Source organism: Hetaerina americana, unplaced genomic scaffold (assembly GCF_022747635.1).
Source record: "Hetaerina americana unplaced genomic scaffold, ioHetAmer1.1.p SCAF_1, whole genome shotgun sequence".
NCBI lineage: Eukaryota > Metazoa > Arthropoda > Insecta > Odonata > Calopterygidae > Hetaerina > Hetaerina americana.
Window position 1 is genome coordinate 91,854,708 of NW_027286069.1, and position 22,084 is coordinate 91,876,791.

General features: G+C 35.3%; 2 protein-coding genes across 3 annotated transcripts in view; one reads left to right on the forward strand and one right to left on the reverse strand.

Moving 5' to 3' along the window:
- Fs(2)Ket (Importin subunit beta Fs(2)Ket) overlaps nucleotides 1-18,115 on the reverse strand; it is a 36,919-nt gene extending 18,804 nt beyond the window's left edge. The window contains exons 1-10 of one of the 2 annotated variants that reach the window (XM_071593386.1): nucleotides 18,090-18,115; nucleotides 17,758-17,928; nucleotides 17,255-17,313; nucleotides 16,876-17,058; nucleotides 16,480-16,677; nucleotides 16,174-16,326; nucleotides 8,878-9,027; nucleotides 7,492-7,704; nucleotides 2,919-3,090; nucleotides 102-535 (exon numbers count right to left, since the gene is read on the reverse strand). In XM_071593386.1, coding sequence (XP_071449487.1) covers nucleotides 102-535; nucleotides 2,919-3,090; nucleotides 7,492-7,704; nucleotides 8,878-9,027; nucleotides 16,174-16,326; nucleotides 16,480-16,677; nucleotides 16,876-17,058; nucleotides 17,255-17,313; nucleotides 17,758-17,812 — 1,617 coding nt within the window. In that variant the 5' untranslated portion in view covers nucleotides 17,813-17,928; nucleotides 18,090-18,115. Of the gene's footprint in view, nucleotides 1-101; nucleotides 536-2,918; nucleotides 3,091-7,491; nucleotides 7,705-8,877; nucleotides 9,028-16,173; nucleotides 16,327-16,479; nucleotides 16,678-16,875; nucleotides 17,059-17,254; nucleotides 17,314-17,757; nucleotides 17,929-18,089 lie in introns of those variants that run through there. The other variant, XM_071593385.1, reaches the window with a different exon arrangement.
- Nucleotides 18,116-18,183: 68 nt separating this feature from the next.
- The window catches only part of TH1 (negative elongation factor complex member TH1), a 28,530-nt gene continuing 24,629 nt past the window's right edge, over nucleotides 18,184-22,084 (forward strand). Inside the window, exons 1-6 of the mRNA XM_071583666.1 lie at nucleotides 18,184-18,392; nucleotides 18,590-18,674; nucleotides 18,748-18,863; nucleotides 19,139-19,248; nucleotides 19,344-19,453; nucleotides 20,841-20,948. Coding sequence (XP_071439767.1) covers nucleotides 18,624-18,674; nucleotides 18,748-18,863; nucleotides 19,139-19,248; nucleotides 19,344-19,453; nucleotides 20,841-20,948 — 495 coding nt within the window. The 5' untranslated portion in view covers nucleotides 18,184-18,392; nucleotides 18,590-18,623. The remainder of the gene's footprint in view (nucleotides 18,393-18,589; nucleotides 18,675-18,747; nucleotides 18,864-19,138; nucleotides 19,249-19,343; nucleotides 19,454-20,840; nucleotides 20,949-22,084) is intronic.

A 22,084-nucleotide genomic window follows, 5' to 3' on the forward strand; every position in this document is an offset into this window, starting at 1 on the left:
TGTGTCCTATGAAATTTATGGGGAGAATTATGTCCTAGATTAACATACAACCTGGAAACTTCCTGGAACAGATTTCAATACAAATAAACGCAAATAAATACCTGAGGGGCATCTGGCCGGTCAGTTGTTTCCAACAGTCGCTGAACTATATATTCAAAGTACTGTGAGAGGCAATATGTTGCTGGTGTGCTTTGGGCATCATCACCACCACCACCATCTTCCCCAGATCCACCACCAGCAGCTTCCTCTTCGGCTGCCTCATATGCTGCCTCGGCTAGACCCGAGAAAGCCCAGCAAACATTTGCAGCAACCCGAGGTTCTGATTTCAACCCTGTCATAAGTGCCTCAAGCAATGGCTTCAAATAATTTTCATTGATCGCAGCTTCTGGGATGATTTCACACACTCTTCCAAAATTCCATGCAGCTGTATCACGGACAGCTACACTAACATCATACATCATATCAATAAGTGTTGGCATAGCTTGCTCCACAAGTGTCTTCAATGTTGATGGATCCAATCCACCAAGAATTGAACCTACAAAAAAACAAAATGGAATAATAACATAACTTATTCTCCATGGTGATTGGTTCATTCACATGCTTAATCACGAACAGCAATCATCACTGAACTGACTGTAACACAAGTGAAATAAAGAGGTTTAAAACTTATCTACAAAAATATTGGAAAAAATTTTTTTTTGTCAGCATAAATACATTCAATTGATTACCAAGGGACTTCTACTGCAAAGATAACATGGGCATAATGAACAGAAACAATGACTGACTGCATACCCTGAAGATGCCAACGAGAGCAGAAGCCACAAAATTTTAATTCTAAAAAAAATTATTATCAGATCATACTGAGATGACTTATCATTGTGAATGTTTTAGTTTATTTTGAATATCTTATGAATGCTGTGAAATTTTTGAAAAGATGAATAATAAATGGTACTACATGTGAGATTGGGAAATTAACTCAACATACTTTGAGGTTCATCATCAGGTTCAAAGTATAAAAGGAAAAAGTTTGTAGTTTGTTTTTTTCAGAAATGTGAATCAATAAATCACAATCCCGACATAAAACAATCATTTTATTTTGCATACATATTCCCTCCAATTCCCAGACATTCCGAGATTGGATCTACTTGTATGCTTATGACAGAAGAATGAGTGAATCCACTTTTCAGTTTTATATTTGTAAAGAACAATAAAGTTCTCCATAACTGCAATGATTACTATTATATTTTCAAATATCTTTGGGCTAGGCACCTTGCCAAACCAATCAGGCAGCTCCTCTACAAGGAGCCGGATATCCTATTAAAAGAGATCTTAAATTCAACGTTGCCATTTGTACCATATTTTGGGTATATAATGGTGGTGGCAACTACCACAACATTAGATCATTTGTAACATTGCAAAGAAATCTCACCAGGAAGCAATTCCGTGGCCCATATGAAGAAAGATGCTATTCCCAGACTGTTACTATTATTATAAAACAATAAGATATAATATATTACCATGCATCCATCACTCCAAGTGTCGTTGGCCCCAGACTACTTAATCTCACTCATTCCAAGGATGTGTATTCCCAGTCTGGCAATCTATATGTTGGAATTTTCTAACCTTTCGCACCCAATGTCCCATATCCCCCTACCCAGCATTTTTCCACTTGGAGTGACGTTAACCCACCAGCCCTCACGTGGAGATCCAATTGGGAATTTTCCTGGTAGGACCACCATCAAATATTCAAGAGCAAGCTACATCTTCTAGGGATATAAATGCTGTGGTTTCCACCCCTTTCACATTGCAGCATCACAGCCAAATCCTTGATTTTCACACAAGCCTGCAGATTGCAGACAGTTGATAATGGACCAATCATCATGATTTGCGACATCAGTACAATATTCCAACCAACGATGGGAGATGCTGCACCAGTAACTTTTAATGGAATCATCTACTACATGAGCGTATGATCCTGTTCAAGGTGAATGATTTTTACATTGACATTATTGAATTGTAATCAGTACCATATGGTAAAACTGCTGCCTTTCATCAGGGTATTGTAGATTTAGGTGTTGAATCCACTTTCCTTGTTACCAGAGAAATTAGCTAACTTACCTGAAATCCAATCTAAACCTGATAATTTTTGGTGCCTTTGATAATCTAGCCTGAGACATTCAGCTACGTAGTCAGACACACTACCTGTGCGCCACATTTTCCCTTCTAATTCCATAACACATGGTATTTCCTTAGACCATATCCACAACGATTGTAAAATCAACTGTAAGCTATGTACTTATTCACAGTTTATGTGGTGAAGTTACCCACTGCAGGAAATAAAACTTCTTTCTTGTGCAAAAAAATGCGAATTTTGAAAAAAATTCTTTTGCATTGTTCATTACCATAATTTGAGATATTTATAAAAAATCTTTTCTCATGATATTTTTGCACATAATAAAACTCTGTGTACACTTTAGTTGTTTAGATAAAATTGGGGTAATAGTATCTGCCTCTACTCTGTGCAAGGACTTTTCACAGCACCTCAGGAAAATCAATTTACATTACACATTTTTAACTTCTTTGAATACATCCATATTAAATGAGTTGGTAATTTTCCACAGACTCCAAAGTCTGTGAAAAATTATAAACTCATTTAATATGGATATCAAACAATTCCACGAAGTGAAGCCTGAAAGTGTGAAGTATATTCTTTAAATACATTTGTATTTAAGCAAGTTGCATTATAACAAAGTCCTGGCAACGAACTGATAAACTGAAGAGTAAAGAGATTTGTAGAAATAAAAATTAAACAAAAAACGAATAATGCTATGAAGTCTTAATTGATAGAGATGCATGAAACATGGAAATGAACAAAAAAACTTTAAACATTTCAAAGAATAATTTATAGAATTGATTACCAAATGCCATTAAGGCTGCATCTCGAAACCTCCAGTTTGGACTTTTAATATTCTGCTTCACAAAGGGCAGCACAAATGGAACAATGGCATCTTCACAACATGTAGCCAGCAACATCAAACAAACACCGGCAGCTTTACTTGGGTTCCAGTCATCCTCATCATCAAATTCCTCCTGTAAAGATTTATATCACAGAAGATATTAGTATTAAAATATCATGAAACAATTAGAAGATAGAAAATATTTGCTGGGAAAGAAAGAAATATTACCACCAGATGGTATCTGTGCAACAATACAATAAACAAATTTTCATCATTTCAGGTGTTAAAATTATGACCTATGGGTGGAACATTTGAAGCCGTGTGAATAAATCTGATAAAATTATGAGAGCATTACTACTTTAGACAGTAAAAAAGTACACTATCTGATACTTTGATGGTCATTAATAAATTCCATCTCAATAGGCATCGGACTGTAAAACATGGCCACGGCCCATGCAAATCACCTCCAGATGGAATTTTCAGAATTTCCTGTCCAGTACTTATTTTATGATGGTAATTAACACACGACATTGGAATGCTCAATTACAAATATGGCATATAAGAAGAGCAAGAAAATTGAGTAATGCCTTAGTTACATTTTATAGCACAAGTTAATGACATACATGCAATTGGTAATAACAAAGTCTACACATGACCCCCATAGCGGTTGTTCAATATTCCAAGTGATTTGACATCTTTATTAATATGAAAATGACAAAAATGGCATCAAATTAATCATGACAAACGAATGGGTGGGCACCGACAAAAACTATTACACATTTATTTTTGACAGAAAAGCTTGAAGATCGGTTGTAGCAATTAATGTCACTGAATACAAACGAGAACGTGTACTGCCACAAAACCACACCCTATTTAAATTTACAAAAACACAATTCCAAAGGATGCAACAGAGATATTAATATGATTCATATTGTCATGTCCTGAGTAAAAATTACAATAGGGGCAATTTCCTGCAAAAATTATGGCAATGCAAAAAATTTCTCAATTTCTTTAAAAAATTAGTAAAAAACAGAATTATTACACTTTTTTATGAAAATTTTTACAGAATCACCAAACAAGATATTGATCAATAGAAATCTAACCTCATATTAATATAAATGAATAATGGAAAAGCAACTTATGTCAGACCATGTAATCTATAACAGGGCACTTTAGCACACAGGTGGAGATGAATGCATCTATTCCTAATTGTTCACATTCTTCCAGCCTTCATTTCAGTTATTCTAAAAAAATGTAAGCATTAATGAATGTTGATTTTGATTTAAAAGATTAAGAATGATCACAATATATAATTCCCTCCTTGTCTCAGTCATTCTAAGACTGGATCTACTGGTAAACATTTTCAAGTGTATCTGAATTCAATACATGAAGTTTTAGTTCCTAATCAGCCAATTCATAAGTACTGAATATAATAGTTTATGATGCTTTTAGATGCCACTGTTTGCCATGCACTAAAACTAGAATAAACAACACCCTCAGTACCCACATCAGCCAATTTGGTGCTTCTTGGACTTGGTGAGGCCTTATGCATTTTGTTAATGTGATACATTTTGTGACATGCATTTTAAGCAATAATTATTCTTGTTAAAGCTGCCACTGGTCAAATAACTGTCAATGATTATCCTACATTTAATATAATACATGTTTAAAGACCATAGAAAAGGAACAGCATAATGAACAGTTCAGTGAAGGCAATAGACTGTAAACAAGGTACAGCAGCTAAATCCGGACAAATGAAACTTTTGCTTAAAAGCAAATATATTTTTAAAAAATACAAATGAAAATCCTAGTACAAGTAGGGAAATCTGTCAAGAGTAACATCACTCAATGTAACCCCCTTCAGCTGCAATGACCGCCTCCAATCTTGCCCTGAATTGATCACACCCACTCTTTATAGCAGTGCTGTCCATATTTGTGAATGCTGCTACGATAGCAGTGCATAGAGATGCGACATTAGGGTGCCTCGTCTTATTGGTAACTCTTTCGACTACACTGCAAACATAATATTAGAGGGAGTTCAAGGCCTGGCTATTCGGGGGCCAATTATGGACTAAATGACTCCAATGAGCTGGTGCACCATCCTGTTACTCATTTTAAATGAGAAATAAATTCTCATAATAGACTGCATAAAAGGGAGCGTAAGTTTTGTTTTTAAAAAGAAAATTTTTGAGAACATAAGTATTAGTGTTACTACAAATATTATATAATATTCCCCTTCACTTACAAAATTGTTTGGGACTCATGCCATGTATTTACCTGCACTGTGATTTTTGACACAGCAGTAAATATTGACCAGGCTCTGATTTCATGTCATATTCAGAATCCATAAGAAATTTTTGTATATTATGATTATGATATCAAACCGTCATGCATCTATCCACAGAAGGTAGGTTTTCAATGGTCTCTTCGAATGAACATCCCACTGTCATGGACTTGGTGCAACATAAACATTCTTCCTGAAATTATTGCTCAACTTATCTCCCCTTCTATCCTCCCCATCAGGCTGACCAAAATGCCACTTTCTTCCTCTTCCCCAATTACATCTCATTCTTCCCTTCTTTCATGATCTTATCCACATCACTCAACCTCTTGATATCTCTTCCATCTTCTTTTTCTGCTTTCTTCATATTTCTCTAACTTCCTCTCTTTACCTTCCATTCACAGCACTTCATTTGTTTTTCTTTGTAGAACTACTTTAATTCATCCTAAAAATTGTCACATGGGAATATTTTTCTAAAATATAATAACAAATTTTAATATAATAATATTGACAGGATATCCAGTGAATATACGCTATATTTTTCTCCAGTTTTCCATGCTTTTCAACGGTAGACTAGGAAGGACTGCCTATTCATAAGGAGAGATTCTGGTGTCATGTGATATACGAGGGTCATCCGGAAAGTAGTACCCGTTCGTGCCGCATGAAGTGCTGACGACGCGAGTAGCCGCTGGACGAGGTCAGATAGCTTCAGTGGCTTGTCTGCCTTCTCTGAGCCAAGTTGCGTGACGCTAGCATTGCCTGTGTTGTTTCTGTGATTGTTTACAATGTTTAAAAAAATTGAGAACGCCGCCAGTTGAGAAGTGAGGGCAGTGATTAAATTCCTCAATGCAAGAAACGTTCGCCCATGTGATATTCATCGCCAATTAAAGGAGGTGTATGGAGACAATGTAATGGACGAGTCGTCTGTTCGGCGGTGGTGTCGCAACTTCAACATGGGGAGGGGGAACACACACGACGATGAGCGTTCGGGGAGACCGTCTGTCATTACAGACCAACTGGTGAGCTCAGTTGACGAATTCGTGAGGAACGATCGGCGCGTCACAATTGATGACATCTGTGAGCATTTTCCCAATGTTTCTCGAACAATTGTTCATGAAATTGTTAAACACCATCTGCATTATGCAAAAATTTGTGCAAGATGGGTCCCTCGCGTGTCTCAATGAGCTGGCGGCGAAGGACTATGCAGCAGGAATACAGAAACTTGTCACACGTTATGACAAATGCCTTAATTTGCTTGGAGATTATGTTGAGAAGTAGTTTAAAGTATCCTCTTTCAAATAAAATTTTTTATGTTTGTTAATATTTACTTTTGTGTCTTTATTTCACGAACGGGTACTACTTTCCGGATGACCCTCGTATTAAATGCCAGTGCAATTACATCGAGCAACCAGTAACATTTAGTGACTCTTCATAATTTTACCCGATGCTCCTAACCATAACATGCATCTACACCATGTTAATTCCTTCCTGAAAAATTTAGGTTTCCCAATTATTATTTCCAGGAGTTCCCAGATTCAAACTATTTAAAGGCTTCCACACACCTAAGCACCAACAGAGGCAGGTAAGGCCACTGAAGTCTCAACACCTACCCATGGCCTCAGTCATTATGGCAGCAGACCCCCCTGATCAATGATATAGGTATTGCTCACATTGTCAGCAACACTTGGCTGAATGATATTACGTTCTCTTTTACAATGGATGGTGGCCCTATAATTACTGAACTATAGCCTCAGTTTTTGCCAGGGTCTGTAAACAAGTGAATACAAAAAATTTGAACTGATCTTACAACTACAAGGAAGACTGCTTTTATTGCAAATTCCTGATTACCATATTTTACTTCTGATTAGCATATCAAATTTCCAAACATTTGGCTTTTTTACCTAGAATTTTCATAGAAATTGAGTAATTCTAGAATTTTCACAATTTGTGCCCATCCTAGAGACATAGTGCACACAATATAACAAACGAACCTCAAAATCAATTGTGATTAATGTTTCAAGAACATATAAACAAACATTCTTCTGGACCTATTGGCAAAGAGTTTTGTTCACGCATTAAGAAACAGGCTATGCCATCTTCCTAATTACGCTTACATGTAGACCCTAAAATCATAAAATGACCTTATATAAAAATATCAATTAGCAATTCCCCATTAACGTGCATAACAAAAGGTGTAAGTATTCAAAGAAATACTTCCAAAAGAAGCAAACTATGTACTTTAAAACTACTTGCCTGTTTAGTTAGCTTTTGCATGAGAACTGGAACCAGGTACTGTAGAGCACCCTTGGCATAAAAGCGTGAAGATCTCGGAGGTGGCCTTCCAGCTTCAGTGGCTTCAGATTCTTCTATTGACAAATCAACTTCTTCATCACTCACATTTGACCAAAACTCAATTCCTTGCAAGGCCACTTCATCAATATCTGATTTCATAGCTTCGAGGGTTATCTACAAAGATTAAAAGTACTTTTAAATGCATACACACCTATTTAAAAAACTTATGTACAATAGGCCATTTGAACAATAATGTTTTGAAAACAACAGGCAACAAAATTGAACATAAATCAGAATACAAACAGAAGAAAGACTACGCATACAAATACTTTAATTGATACAAGTGAGGAGGAAACTATCTCTGCAAAATATGTTGCCTCAGGCATAACTTTATGGAATTTGCATAACATATTGAAATGGAATAATTTACTTTATGATTCCACACTTTATAAAAAAAAACGCGGCCCAGGTTTCGATGTTGAACGTCATCATCAGGTGATCCTCATAGAAGCAAATTTGGTATATATATACCTTCCAATCAAAGGAGGAGGGGGGGGGGTAGGTCAGAGAGAGAGGTTGGAGAGGTAAAAAGGTTACAATGTAGCTAGGAAGAAAAGAGAATTACACCTTTTTGACTTCGAAGAGAGGTAGGTCTAGGAGTGGGAGGGATACAAAATTTCGAGCCTTTGACCTTTATTTTCAAAATTAATACTTTTTGTCACCAAGTCACTTTCGATGAGGTGCTTTGCAAAGAGGACTGTTATGTTCTTATTTTTTATACATGTTTGGTGTTTTTTAATTCTTTCTTTAAATCTCCGTCCTGTTTGCCCAATATACTTTGTGTTCCATTCTGAGCACTTTAACTCATACATTCCACTCCTCTTGCTTTTGGGGACTTTGTCTTCAATGTGAGAGATCAGGTTCTTAAGGCATGAACCACTATAAAAGGCACATTTAATTTTTTCTTTAGTATTCTAATATAACAAGTATGCTTCTATGAGGACTACCTGATGATGACGTTCAACGTCGAACCTTGGGCTGTGTTTTTTAAAAATAAAGTGTGGAATTACAAAGTAAATTATTTCATTTCAATATCTCGGCAAAGCCTTGTACAGCATAATTTAGTTTTGTAAATGCTTTGCCATGGGTACCAACACTCACGCATGAATTGAAAATATTGCATTGAAAAACTCATTCCTTAATTTTTTTAAATTAATTATATAACATAATATAGACACCCTGACAAGGCAAAACAAATGTGAATAATTATATTCACACCACCCCATACAGGCTAGTTAATATTTTACTGGATAATCAAATACTAAGCAATAAAAAACTTTTACTTACAGGAAATAAGGCCTGAGCCATGTAACTTTCCATATACTGATAATATAAGGACATGATTTTCACGAGGCATTGTAGCGCAGCAACACGAACCAATGTATCAGCTGATTGAGTGGCTTCACAAACTACTTCCATGATGAAATTTCTTTCAGGCTGAAAATACATCAATATTAAGATTACTTAAAAAATGTAAAGATATTACTTAGCAGACTCAACTGTATTATATTTATACAAATGAAACAATTTATTTATGATTGAAGGCTAACATTAGCTTGATGATTATGAATCATGATCTAGGATATTAATCCATTGCATGGAATCTTTCAGTGTCATATATGCCAGAGTAGATATACCCTAAAGTGCCAGAAACACAAAATTGGCGTCCAGCAATTATAGAAATTTAATCACAATTCGAACACCCAAGTCTCTTTTGTGGCGGTACACCAACATTCCAGCTTCCTCCAATGGCATGATTATATGAACTAGATTCAAAGTATAACAATGAGATTCATAGCTATTGAAGGGTTTGGTCTCTAATCAACTCAACAAAGAAGTCCTACCTTATCCCAATATTTATTTCACTGAACAACATTAGTTACATTAATGAACTTCAGCTCAAACTTCACCAGTCCCTTTTGTCACTGAACTACATTAGCTAACCAATTTCCTCCGGTTTTGACCATCCCAGACAACATTTATAATTATCTGGCCACTTTAAGCCCAGCCTGATCTATTGGTTCCGGAAATATTGTCTCTTTCCCCAACACACAGGTAAATCCCATCAAACTTTTCCATATTGGTTCTTTAATCTCCCAATGGAAAAGTGCCCACACCTATTTTAAAATCGGGAACTAAATATAAGATTGATAACTACCATTAGTTATTACTACCTGCATTGCCAATATTTTTTAACACATTCATTATCACCTACTACACCACATTCTCTCTTTTTATCTCATGCTGCCAACATGATATTCTCCCCAGTGGCACATATCCAACTATTCTTGGTAGTCATTCACATGGCTTGTCTTTGGAGTGTTAAATTTTAAATTGATCTTACTAAGGCCATTGGCTCTGATGACTGTAACCTTCTGATCAACAAGTTTAAGCATATCACAATATCAATAGTGTACTGCTATTTGTTATTTCAGACTTCCTCTGATCTGGAGTACCACAGGGCAGCCTTCTTGGCCCCTTGTTGTTTGCCCTGCATTTGGATGCCATTATTAATTCTGTCCCACAAGATTGCACGTTAGGCACTATGGAGCATGCATTTAGGCACCTAATGAAAAGGCAGCTTGAGTTTAGACACTACAAAGTAGTACTGCCATCAATGCAGCTAAGAATAAGGGATTAACAGATGTCTAGAAAATAAATATTTTGATATTTAAGTTAGCATATGCAAACATTTGTGTGTAATTACAAAATCACAATATTTTTTGTGTCATGCCAAGTTCACTTTTTAATTCATTCTTCTTTTAATTTAGTAACTTGGGTGATTTTTGTTACTAGTTTCGAATTTTCTTCTTAACAGATTATTCATTTTTATATTTTGCTTTAATCAATCTAAAAGCTTAGATAGAAATACATTTCAATAATTTTAAACTTTTAAGCTTATTATATATTTTACTACTGGGTAATTTTTCCATCATTAATCCCATTCAGTAATTGTTTTCAGATATGCTTTTTAACGTGTATAATTCATTTATATTCATGCTAACTTTTCTAATTTAATGTTTCATATTTTTCAGTACAGCTATCAATTAAATATTTATTCCATAGTTAGTCTTTGTCAGTGCTTTTTCATTTTTGTTGGTTTAATTACTTTGAGGGTTTACGTGGTGAAACATTGACTCCTTTTGCAAAGGTTTGGCAAACAACCTATGATTACCCAGTTGGATTAATGCAGACAGCTATATTTTTACAAGGGCATTACTAAATGCTTAAACTCTCCAAACATGATGACTAAGGTGATGTTCTTAGTCAAGAAATGAAGCAGGAAAAAAGAAATATGTTTTATTCTAACCTTCATATTTCAAATATCTGTATCCAATAACTTGACTAAATAAAGTTATTTCAAGAATTAAACTAGTCATGTGGAAGTCGTCAATATTCTCTTGCCTAAGGAAAGATCTGCCTTTCCCCACCTTGCATTAATAAAGCCTTTTTTCAACGAGTAGAACTGTACTCTCTTGAAGAAAAAACCAATGTTATCGTAACCAACATATAATACACTCCCACCATGGCAACTATTCTTCTGCTAATTGTCTTGCTTCTAACCCTTTTAATTGTAATTATGGGGTTGCAATATAGTATATTTAGGATACACTTTATGTCTCCTAAATCCCAAGGCCCAAATTAAGTGCATAAATTTGTGCCCTATCGCTGCCTAACAAGTTTGGACACCCTTCAAAATGACAGACACTAAATAAGGCGATTTAGGCACCTAAAGACACAGCTCGAATGTACTGATGGAGGTATACAATTGTGTTATCTTCAGATGCCACTAACTGCCATTTTTCTTTAGTGCCAAAAATGAAAATTACTTATCACTTCATCCAATTCAAGCCTAATGCCCGTTTATTTAAATTGGAACTCTTCTTGACAATGTATACCATAAACTAATGTCTGATTCACTACGTGAAAATCCCCTCTGATGTAGAAGTAATATTTGATTGTAGGCTAGTGTTTGACAACCACATCATAAAAATTTCCCCAACTCTAATGGCATGGTCAGCCTACTTAATCAGCTTACCAGGACCCTCTTGTCTAATGAACTGCTCTCAAGCTGTACCCTTCCCATCCTAGAATATTGTTCTTGGTCCACTTATTGCCCCACAACAATAAAAATCCTCAACTTTCTAAACAGTTTCTTTCTTGCTGTTGTCCATAACTGTAACCTTCCCTCAGATTATACTGAGAACATAGTCTTACCACTTCCAGGCATTTCTTATCTACAAAATTGATGCATGATAGCTGACTAAGTAATTATATAATATTTTCAATGGTTATTTTTGAAATAATTACCTTTTATAACTATCACAACACAACTAATCAAAAAGCCTCAAAAAAATGCTTAGAGAGCTGGATTGAGAATCATTAGAAGTATGAAGACTTAATCAGGTTCTTAAATAATCACGACTTGAAAGGTTGGACTAATTAAATTAATTTAGTCAGTTGGTTCAGTATGGAGGTCTTATTAATAATCAGTAATCCAACATATATTGGTTGTTTGGATCATGAATAGAAAATTTAAAAAATAGATGCCAGAACTAGCAGACACAGGGACTACTTCCCATGGACAATACGTAATAATAATGGTAGCTTTATAGCTAACTAGAGTGCCACTTGCCTCCCACAACAAATAGTTTCACTTGTATACAAGCCTTTTCAACTGATATTTCAACTGTTTATTTTTTGTTGGCAAAACCCTTCCTACATGACAGCCTAGAGCAGAAACAACATCCAATGTTGTGCAAGCTGAAACACTTGTATTTTTTTGTGCTTCCAAGGTCCCACTTTTTCTACCTTCTGCATCAGGGCTGGGGACCTCAAGTCACATGAATGTAGGTTAATATTTCCCTCTTCTGGTTTTCCAGTTCAGCAAACCAGACTTAGTATGGTGGCAGTTGTTATATGTATATGTGATTGACATTTATACATCCTATTTAATATTCTAGAAAATGTATGTAGTGAGTAAAATTAACATGCGTTTAGAACTAAGTTTGGAACTAAACTGTATACATGTGGGCACATAGGTGTGAAAACCACCTAGCACATTTGTTTCGAGGATTTTAAGGGGATGTTTCTTCCACTTTCCCTCATCCCTAAAATATATCCCTTACCACCAGGTGTTTTAATCCCTTCCTAACTTCTTTTTGGTGAATTGCAGGGCATCTGTGAAGCTGTAAGCACTAGTCATGATTAACATATGAAATGAAAAACATATGAAACATATTATATCTGCCCAAATCGAAGCCAAACCCCTAAAATCACCAACATACTTGGAAAAAACTAATTTTTGAAGATTTTGAGCAGGTTTTCATGCTGGAACTAGGAGCCTAAAATACAATGCACTATGGAGAGGGTGAGAAACAGCATTGATTAATGTGTATGAGTACACATTTTAAGATTTGATTCCATAAGTAATCACTTATGCACATGGAAGTTGACAAATGATTTCTGGCAATTAATTTCCAATAATATTGTCATCAACTGCCCTACAGTGCAATATTTCCAACCACACTTAGAGACCACTATCTCTGAAGAAATCATTTTTGGAGAGAATTCAAAAGTCTCATGTCTAAGACGTACATACGTTGCACCTAGCAGTGGCTTTATGGTAACCTTGACTTTTATTTGGAAATGTCAATCCATTCTTTTCAAAAATATGTAACATCACACTCATGAATAGGCAAAATAATGAATGTCATTTTTCCATAACATCTCTCAACACACAACTGCATATCCACATCTGTATATCCAATGCACGGGGTTGGTCCCTTGTGTCACATTAAGCAAACATTATTTTAGTGTAATGATTGATCAGCTCTTTCCAATGCAGCAATTACTTCTCATATCATTATAAGCATTGGATTAAGAATTTCTTTAGCATTGCTAATACAACCAATTGCAGTTCATAGCATTGGTCAAATGATTGGATAACAATTACCAATATTTACATAAACTGTTCAGCATGGAAATATTTAGTTGAATTATTATTGAGAGACAAAAGGGTAAGAATATTTTATAATTAAGTATCTTGGAAACCTCTTGGGAAAATGTGCATGGAAAATCTTCATGCTATACAGTTTATATATAATTGTATAGCATGAAGATATTTAAAATATTTAAGAGGCACCAAATTCCAGCTGATAGGCGAATTTTTCATTAAGACTTTCAATAGAAAACAGCTTTCATTATGGAAAATACAGTATATCATAAGTGTACACATATTTATAATATTTTTCAGGATTCAGCACTCCTTTAGTAACCCTATACAACAGAAAATCAACAGGTTCATGCACCATTCAGAGTGCAATTAATCAGAACACTGTAAGGAAGATGCATTTAATATTTGCTTTTAGTTGTTGCCTAGGAGATATATTAGATTTAGAGCAATCAAATATCCTGATATCTGTTCAACTGTGATTTCCAACAGCTCGAGAGTTAAAATTATGAAATATGTATGGTAGTGATTGCTTGGGTCTTATTAATGTTTTCAAAGATATGCTTAACTTTGTAACAGCAGAGGACATACCTGTAGTGTATTACAGATGATTTCCCAAAAACAAATCCAACAGCCAACCTAACATGAAAAATTTGGCTTAAGTGCATGAAATCCTTGAATTAAAACCGAGCTTCCCATAATAATCATTGAAGAGCCTGCTGGTATACTTGAATCGCTTAGCATTCCATTTGGACTGAGCAACTAGGCAAATGTTACATACTATATATACTGCACAATGATCAAATACACACCATGGTTGAGCACTGCAATGATGTATTGCCAGAGAAGATAAGAGAAATAATTCACTATAATTCGGGTTTTCACAATTGCAAAAAAGTAAATTTCAGAGATATAGTTTCTGAGAATGACAGACAGTGTGCCCAGCGAATACTAATTGCTTACCCAAGATTTCTAGGCTAATTTATCTTTTCAGGTTGTTTTCAACACATTGATCCATTACTGAGAAAAATTACGCAAGGAAATAAAAGATTTTGCCAACATCAATAACGACTACTCATCACACTGTGCCACACCGAGATTAGAAAGGAACTAATTATGACATAAAATATTTCTTCTGTCGAAGAGCGGATGATTAACACCAGCCCAACAATTAAGGGAAGTGAGACTAGCAGTGACAGGCTTGCATGCACCCCGACCCTAGGCTCCTTTCGCACATCGGCTCATGAACCAGAGCACACAACGCTCAGTTTAGCTAACCAGCAGAAGGGAACCAAAGAGAGAGGCACAGTGTTACAACCACACCAGTTGGTCCTACGAATTATCTCCCACAGCCTACTACTGAGCACTCTGCTCAGTTCATTCCGCCATATTAAAATTATTATCTGGAAAAAAGTGAGAATCCCACACAAACAAAACATCGACCTATTTATGATTTTTTTAGCTTTTTACCCAAAAATTCTGTAATTAATTAATATTACAAATGATGCATCACCAAAGAGTCAAAGTAAATGCCCATACAGGATAAATGAAGAGTGGCAAAACAGGTGGTGACTATCAATCATCGAACTTTTCCCTAACTTAACCATTGAAAGTAAATTGAATAGTTACAGTTCCTCAGCATCAGTTTACGGCAATAATTATTAATCAAATATGATTATTTATTTTAGATAACACTCAACTTAAAACTTTCATTTTAATTTTCACAAGACACTTCAATTTGTCTGATGAGAGACAGCAAGAAAATGTCGCTTTTCCCCAAAGCTGATAATTTGAAAGCAAAAAAAAGTGTTCCTCTAACTGTTATTTATAGTATTTATTGATACAGAAAAATGCTACCTTTATTATGAGACAAAAATACTACTTATCTATTTTTATTTATTTATCGACTTAATTGGGCGAGGTTGAGACTAATAGTCCCTTCTTCCACCTAACCCTATATTACAGACATTATATTGAAGATAATCACATACAACCAGGCCCTTGATGGAGGGAAATCCACCTAGGCGGGAATCGAACCTGCGACCTTTGGGTTGGTAGGTAATCTATCACTCACAGTTAAAAAAAAAAACGATGGCATTAAAGAAGTGCATTCCTTGAAACATCACAGAATTGTTTCATTAAGCCCAAAAATAAGCTTAAAAGGTAATATTTAAGAAAAGAGAGACCAGCTTCAAATGACAATGTCAACACTTTTTTGAGGGATAATGATGAAGGTAAATTGATACCACCTGTCTGAGTCAGGCCAAAAAAAGTTAGGTCAATACACATTCCAATTACTTAGGACTTCCTTTGAGCCCTGAAAGATAAACTGTAGATTAAATGTGAGATTCCTCCTTAACCGCGACACAATAACCTAGGATTGCAACAAATTCCTACATATGTAATTTATGAGAATGAGCACATCCCTACCACAAGGCCTCAAACATAAGTAATAGCTTAAAATGCAAGAAAATCATTCTTAGCTGGGTCCTGAAAACTAAAAACTAATAGCCTATTTACTCAGCAAATTGAGGGAAAACAAGTTAATAAATCCACTCAAAATTTTGATCCAACCATGTCACTAAATTAATGGAATGTAATATTTTATACATAAAAAATTAAATAAATACCTCTTTGTCAAAATTGGCACGTGTGAACTCCAAGGAATTCAAAAGGGCATTTGTAGCAGCAAGTCGAACATGATTGCTCGGCTCAGTCCGCCTCATTCCATGAATTATGGCTGTTAATATTTGGTTAGATTGTGCTACGAGCACATCATGTTGCTAGAAATCAAGTTGGATAAATTATTTCACTGAATTTATGGACAGTTCCACCATTTTCAACAAAACACAATTTGTATGCATCAAACTAATGATGATTATTAAGCACAAACTTCACACTAAAACAAGTAATTTCGTAATTATCAGAGAACTTACTATTTCTTGGCAGATGTATCCAATGGCTTCTAATGTTGCTTCCTTCATCATTTCAGTACTGCTTGTACCAACAACATTGTTTACTAAAACCGTAATAAGCTCTGGCCATTGACCAACGGGTAATTCAGCCACAGCAACATAAGCAACACACTGGGCTGCTGAACTTGGACGGTTTTCTGTTCCCAGTGTATCCAATATCTAAGCAGGAAAAAGCACCATAACCGGTTACCGAGGAATGTCCCTCATTAAATATAAATGTCACCGAATGACAATCAACTAAATTCTATAACCTCTTTAGGTGAGGAATGTTTCCATATTAGGTAACTCTAATATACTTCTAAATGATAAAGACATTACCGAATCTACAAAATAGGCATTAACAAAACGCAAACTTACGTTCTTCTTCACATATGCCCTAATGTCCCCAGGAAATGAAAGCCACCTTTGTTGGTATTGTTCTTTAATGGTAGAATCTTTGGACACCAATGTATTCTTCAACTGCAAAGCAGCCGCCATACGAGCAACCGGTGAGTTTTCTCCATGGTGTAAGATGACGGAAAGGGTCTTCACGTATTCGGGCTGAAATTAATTATAAAGGTTCATTGCTCCTCGCCAAGCGAACTTACAGATTTCAAAAATTAAAATTGTAAAATATCGGTATTACGGTTGGTGATGCAAAAAAAGGAAATACAAAAGCAACTCATGGCTAGCCATCTCTCCAGAGCCATCATCATATGAACATTAACCCACAGACCCACACATGCAGTTAACTCACCAAATTATTCTGGGCCGCCTGCTCCAAGTAGTTCTTCGCTGCTTCCAATTCATTTTTATCTGCGATTTTAAGAAAAGTTAATCGTGCGTTAAAATCTTTAGTTTTACATGAATCACTTTGTACAAGCACGAGGGCGGAATACAGGAAATTTAAGTCGTAAGACACCGAGTATTACGATTAGTTCAGTGTTTCCTACTAATATTGAAAAAACAAATATAATACCCTAATAATGAAATATAATTTTAAAAGATTTGAATCATGGTCGGTGAATTACTAACTGAAACGATAAATGCACACGTCAAGAGTATCTTAATACTAAAGCTAAAACGCAGTGATAGCCGAGATAATCTCGACACACATTTACTTCAGATTACATATCAAACAATAAATATTAATTCATCAAGAATAATTATTTATGAAAATATAACCTAAAACGACGTTATGGATTTCAGGTTCAAACAATGAATTCAGTTACCAACGGTCAGAGAATAAGTTACACTTACCTGGAGAAACAGTCTTTTCTAGAATATGTATTAGTTGTAACGTCTCGGGATTCATTTTGCAACGTATTTCTTCCGTATTTTCAAAGAAAATCGAGTAATTCGACAGAGTAGGGTAATGATCAACCGGCAATCTTCCCACATGTACCAAGGCGCAAGAATACCTGCAGTTCACTGATTAAGTGTAAAGTCATTAGGGCGAAAAATGGAGCAACATTGTGTTAACTAATAAGGCAGATTATTTTGAAATTTATTATTCGTCAAAAGAAAAATTACCAGCCACTAGTAATGAAAATATAGATGGACTATTTCTCATGGAGGATTGAATTACCTACCTCGCCTTACGCAAGTTATCGCGCCAACTTCTCGGTACGTCTTGAAAACAGCTTCAGCTTAAAGAATTAGTCACACGAGGGTGCTCTGAAACCCGTACGGCGTTAGCAAGACTAACGAAAAGTAAACTTGTGTTACCCGGTTTTCTATTTAAATAAAATTGTTGCGCTTTTGGAATATTCTCACAGAAAGTGAAACCCTTCTCAGAGAAATGTTGATATACGTGACGAAGGAAAAATACAAGCTTTTGGGTATGGGATATCATTCATTGTGATAGCCATTTGGAGTTTAATAAACATCGTTTGGTAAGTGAATAATTTTGAGAATCCTTTTTTTAATCGAAACTCATTTTTATTTTGTTTATGAGAGCTTCGAATAGAAATATAAAAGATTCATTATCAGACATTTTAAGTGGTGATATGTGAGATTCTAAGCATTTTTTCCATTTAAGAAATTGCATTCATCTGAATGGTATGTTTTCAATTTTCCCCGCTACTGTTAGATTGAGTACATCCGAGGACCATAACTAATAAACTATGGAGGAGTACGAGGATAAAGGCTGGGATGGAGAGGCAGTAGATGGAGATGTAATTAAATTCGAGAATTGCTTTGCCTATTTACAATTTAGATTTGGATATTAATGTGTTCTTTTGTATGCAGTCCGATGGAGGAGATGAGTCCAACGAAAACCCTCAAGAAGTCCTGAAAGAATGTTTGCACAAGTTCAGTACGCCGGACTATATAATGGAGCCTGGAATATTTGCTCAGTTGAAAAGGTGTCTAGTTGATTTAGTTCAAAGATTTTTTACCAACTTTTTGGAGGTGGAATAGCATAGAATGTTGCCTTCTGACCCTAAAATGCTCAAGTAATTAGAGTAGTTGTGGTAGATTCAAGTTTTTACTCTTGGTGGCTCCACATCGGTAAGTAACCTGAACCCGTTGAATCCATTGCTATATACTGGTTCTGTTTTGGTGGATGTCGACTTATGACTTAATCAACAGCGTGCCTTATTCGATGCATAGAGAAATCATAGATTTCGTATTTATGTAGGTATTTTCAGGCTGGAGGGAATCCGGAACAAGTTATTGAACTTCTTTCCCAGAATTACACGGCTGTGGCTCAGATGGCAAATCTTCTGGCCGAATGGCTTATTCTTGGTGGTGAGTACATTTTTATCACGTGAAGAGTACCTTTTATTTACATGATTTAATGAAACTTATTACGTCACTTACTAAAATATTTTGTTTTCTTGTAGGAGTGAAAGTGACTGATGTTCAAGCTATGGTAGAAAATCATTTAAAAGACATGACTTTGAAAACTTTTGATCCTAAGAAGGCTGAGACCATTTTCTCTGAAGAAGGAGAAGTATGCTTTCTTTGCTGAATATCTCTTGTTTTAAATATAAACATTTTTTTCGTCATTAATAACAAAATGGCCATTCTTTTCAAATGTGGAGATTAGAATGTAAGAAGTAGCGATTTATTTAACTCAGCTCATGGGAAAAATATAAATTCTAATCTAATCGAGATGGTTCAAGAATTACAAAGTTAAACAATAATCAGCCATGCCAAATGGAATTTCTCCTTTTCTGCCACCAGTTCTTATTGTACAGCCAAATGCACCTTGCTTACAAAATTAAATTTGGCTTTCACTACAGTATTGTGCCTTATTGGGTTGTCTATTGACAATTCCCAATGCAGTGGAAATTGTATGTATGAACACCAGGACATTGAAAGATATTATTTGTTCCAAACTTAATTTATTGTTCGTTCTAAACTAATAGGTTAAGCTTTTAACCTGTCTGCTTTATGCCTTCTCCTATTACACATCAAATTGTTCACTTAGACCTACATGCACAATCTGTGATCTCATATTGTATCTTTTGGTTTGGAATAATATTGGTGACTAGCTAAATAAATTCCTCCACCAGGCAAAAGTCTCTCCTTTCATTTGGCTCCCCTGGACAGAGATGGGGAGCCTAACCCTTTTGAAGACCTGAGAGGAATTTATTCAGCAGATATGCCAGGAAAGCATGAGATCTTTCATAATAATGATGCCTAGTCTAAATGTGGGGCAATGATTGTATGGCACAAAAAAGGTTTTACCAATGTGATTGATATTTACCTATTTTTTCCTTATCATCAACTTGGGTATATAAGGATAAAGTTAAACAAGAGATCAGGATGGTATGGTGGCCAATGTACTAGCTTCCCAACCTGATGTTATGGGTTCGAATCCTTGAGTTGTCAAGGTTTTGCTATGTAGCCACCACAGACATGCTCATAGGATGGTTCAGTGTTAACTGACTTCACACTCCAAAAAACCAATTTTCTTCTGATGAAAAAGTTTCATTTGGTGTATCGTGCCAATTTAGGCTAACTTTATGCTGCTAAGAAAAGAACTGTCACCATAAATGATAACTTTTTTATGCGAGGTTTTGTAACTACTGATCTCACTCAACTTTCTGATTGCCCATTAGGTAGAAATATGCTTGGCCCTCTGTAATGTAAAATTTGAAGTTTTATTGTTTTCAGTGATATTTAAGGTAAAATGATATGGGTGAATAACAATAATACTATACTATGTTAACAGTTGGCTTCATACTAGCTCCTGCTCATGCAAAGAAATTTTATTTTCTGAAGAGCAATGGCTTCTGAGAAGCAGTAACTGTCTCTTTTGTCCTCCTGATGCATTATGGTATCTACTGTGGCATATTTTATGTGTAATTAATTACTACATTCAATTCTTTCAGACTCCTGGTTGGCTTACAGAAATGATTGAGCACCCAACGTGGAGATCTCTTATATATAGGTTGGCTGAAGAGTACCCAGATTGTTTGATGCTCAATTTTACAATAAAGGTATGTATTTATTGTTTTTTGATGAAACAAGTATTTTTTTAATTAACTTTGTGAATACCTTCCAGTTTTCCTTTTGTAACTGTGACTATTCATAACTGTACAAAAGCTCATATAAGGTGCATGTATTATGTGTGTGTGCGTGTGTGTATGTATATATATATATATATATATATATATATATATATATATATATATATATATATATGTATATATATATACATACACATTTATAGAGGGGATTGCCCGGGAGTCGAACCTGGGCCCTCCGGTCAGTAGTCCAACGCTCTACCCCCTGGACTACTGCAACCCACATGTATGTATGAATGAGTATATGTGTGTGTGTGTATATATATTTTTGTATATACACAGCTGCTACCACTGAAAATTTGAAACTTAGTGAGTTTCTTTTCTTTCTCTCTGTTTTTGTCTGTGTTCACGAGTGCTAAATTTTATTCTCAGTGTAAATTACGTTTCCTTGATAGCTCAAGCGGTTAAGAGCATCCACCCTGCAAGTGGAAAGATCCGGTGTTTGAGTCCCGGTCAAGGAAATATTGTTACTCTTGTGATCCGTTCGATTCCGCCTTCCCCACCTCTACTGTGTTCATCCTTTATATGTCCTCTATCTGCTTTCCTTATGTCTATTTCCATGTGAATGAATATATGTAGATGAACATATATATGTATGTTTGTATATAATAATAATGTCGATTTGTCCAGGAGGCACAGTGAACTGTTTTGAGAATACATGACATTTATGTAGGGCATGCCAATGGGATATAGGTCACATTATTTCCAAATAGAAGTACAAATACAGTTAGTCAGGAAACTAACACACGCTTAAGTTCAGCTCTTTCTCAGAGCAGGCTCTAGAGAAAATCATACATATAGGAAAAAAGCATAGTTCTATTGAGGAAAAGTGGAAATTTATTTAAAAAATGTCGAAAGCCTCAAAATAAACGATAGGAAATCTTAATGAAAAAGGACAAGGAAACCATGGATCATGGATGAGATGATTAGAAAGATAGATGAGAGAAGGCTATTGAATAATGTAAACACGGAGTTAGGCAAAAGAAAGTACTAAGAGTTAAATAATAATTTGAGATGGGTAAAAAATAAAGCAAAAGAAGTATGGTGGA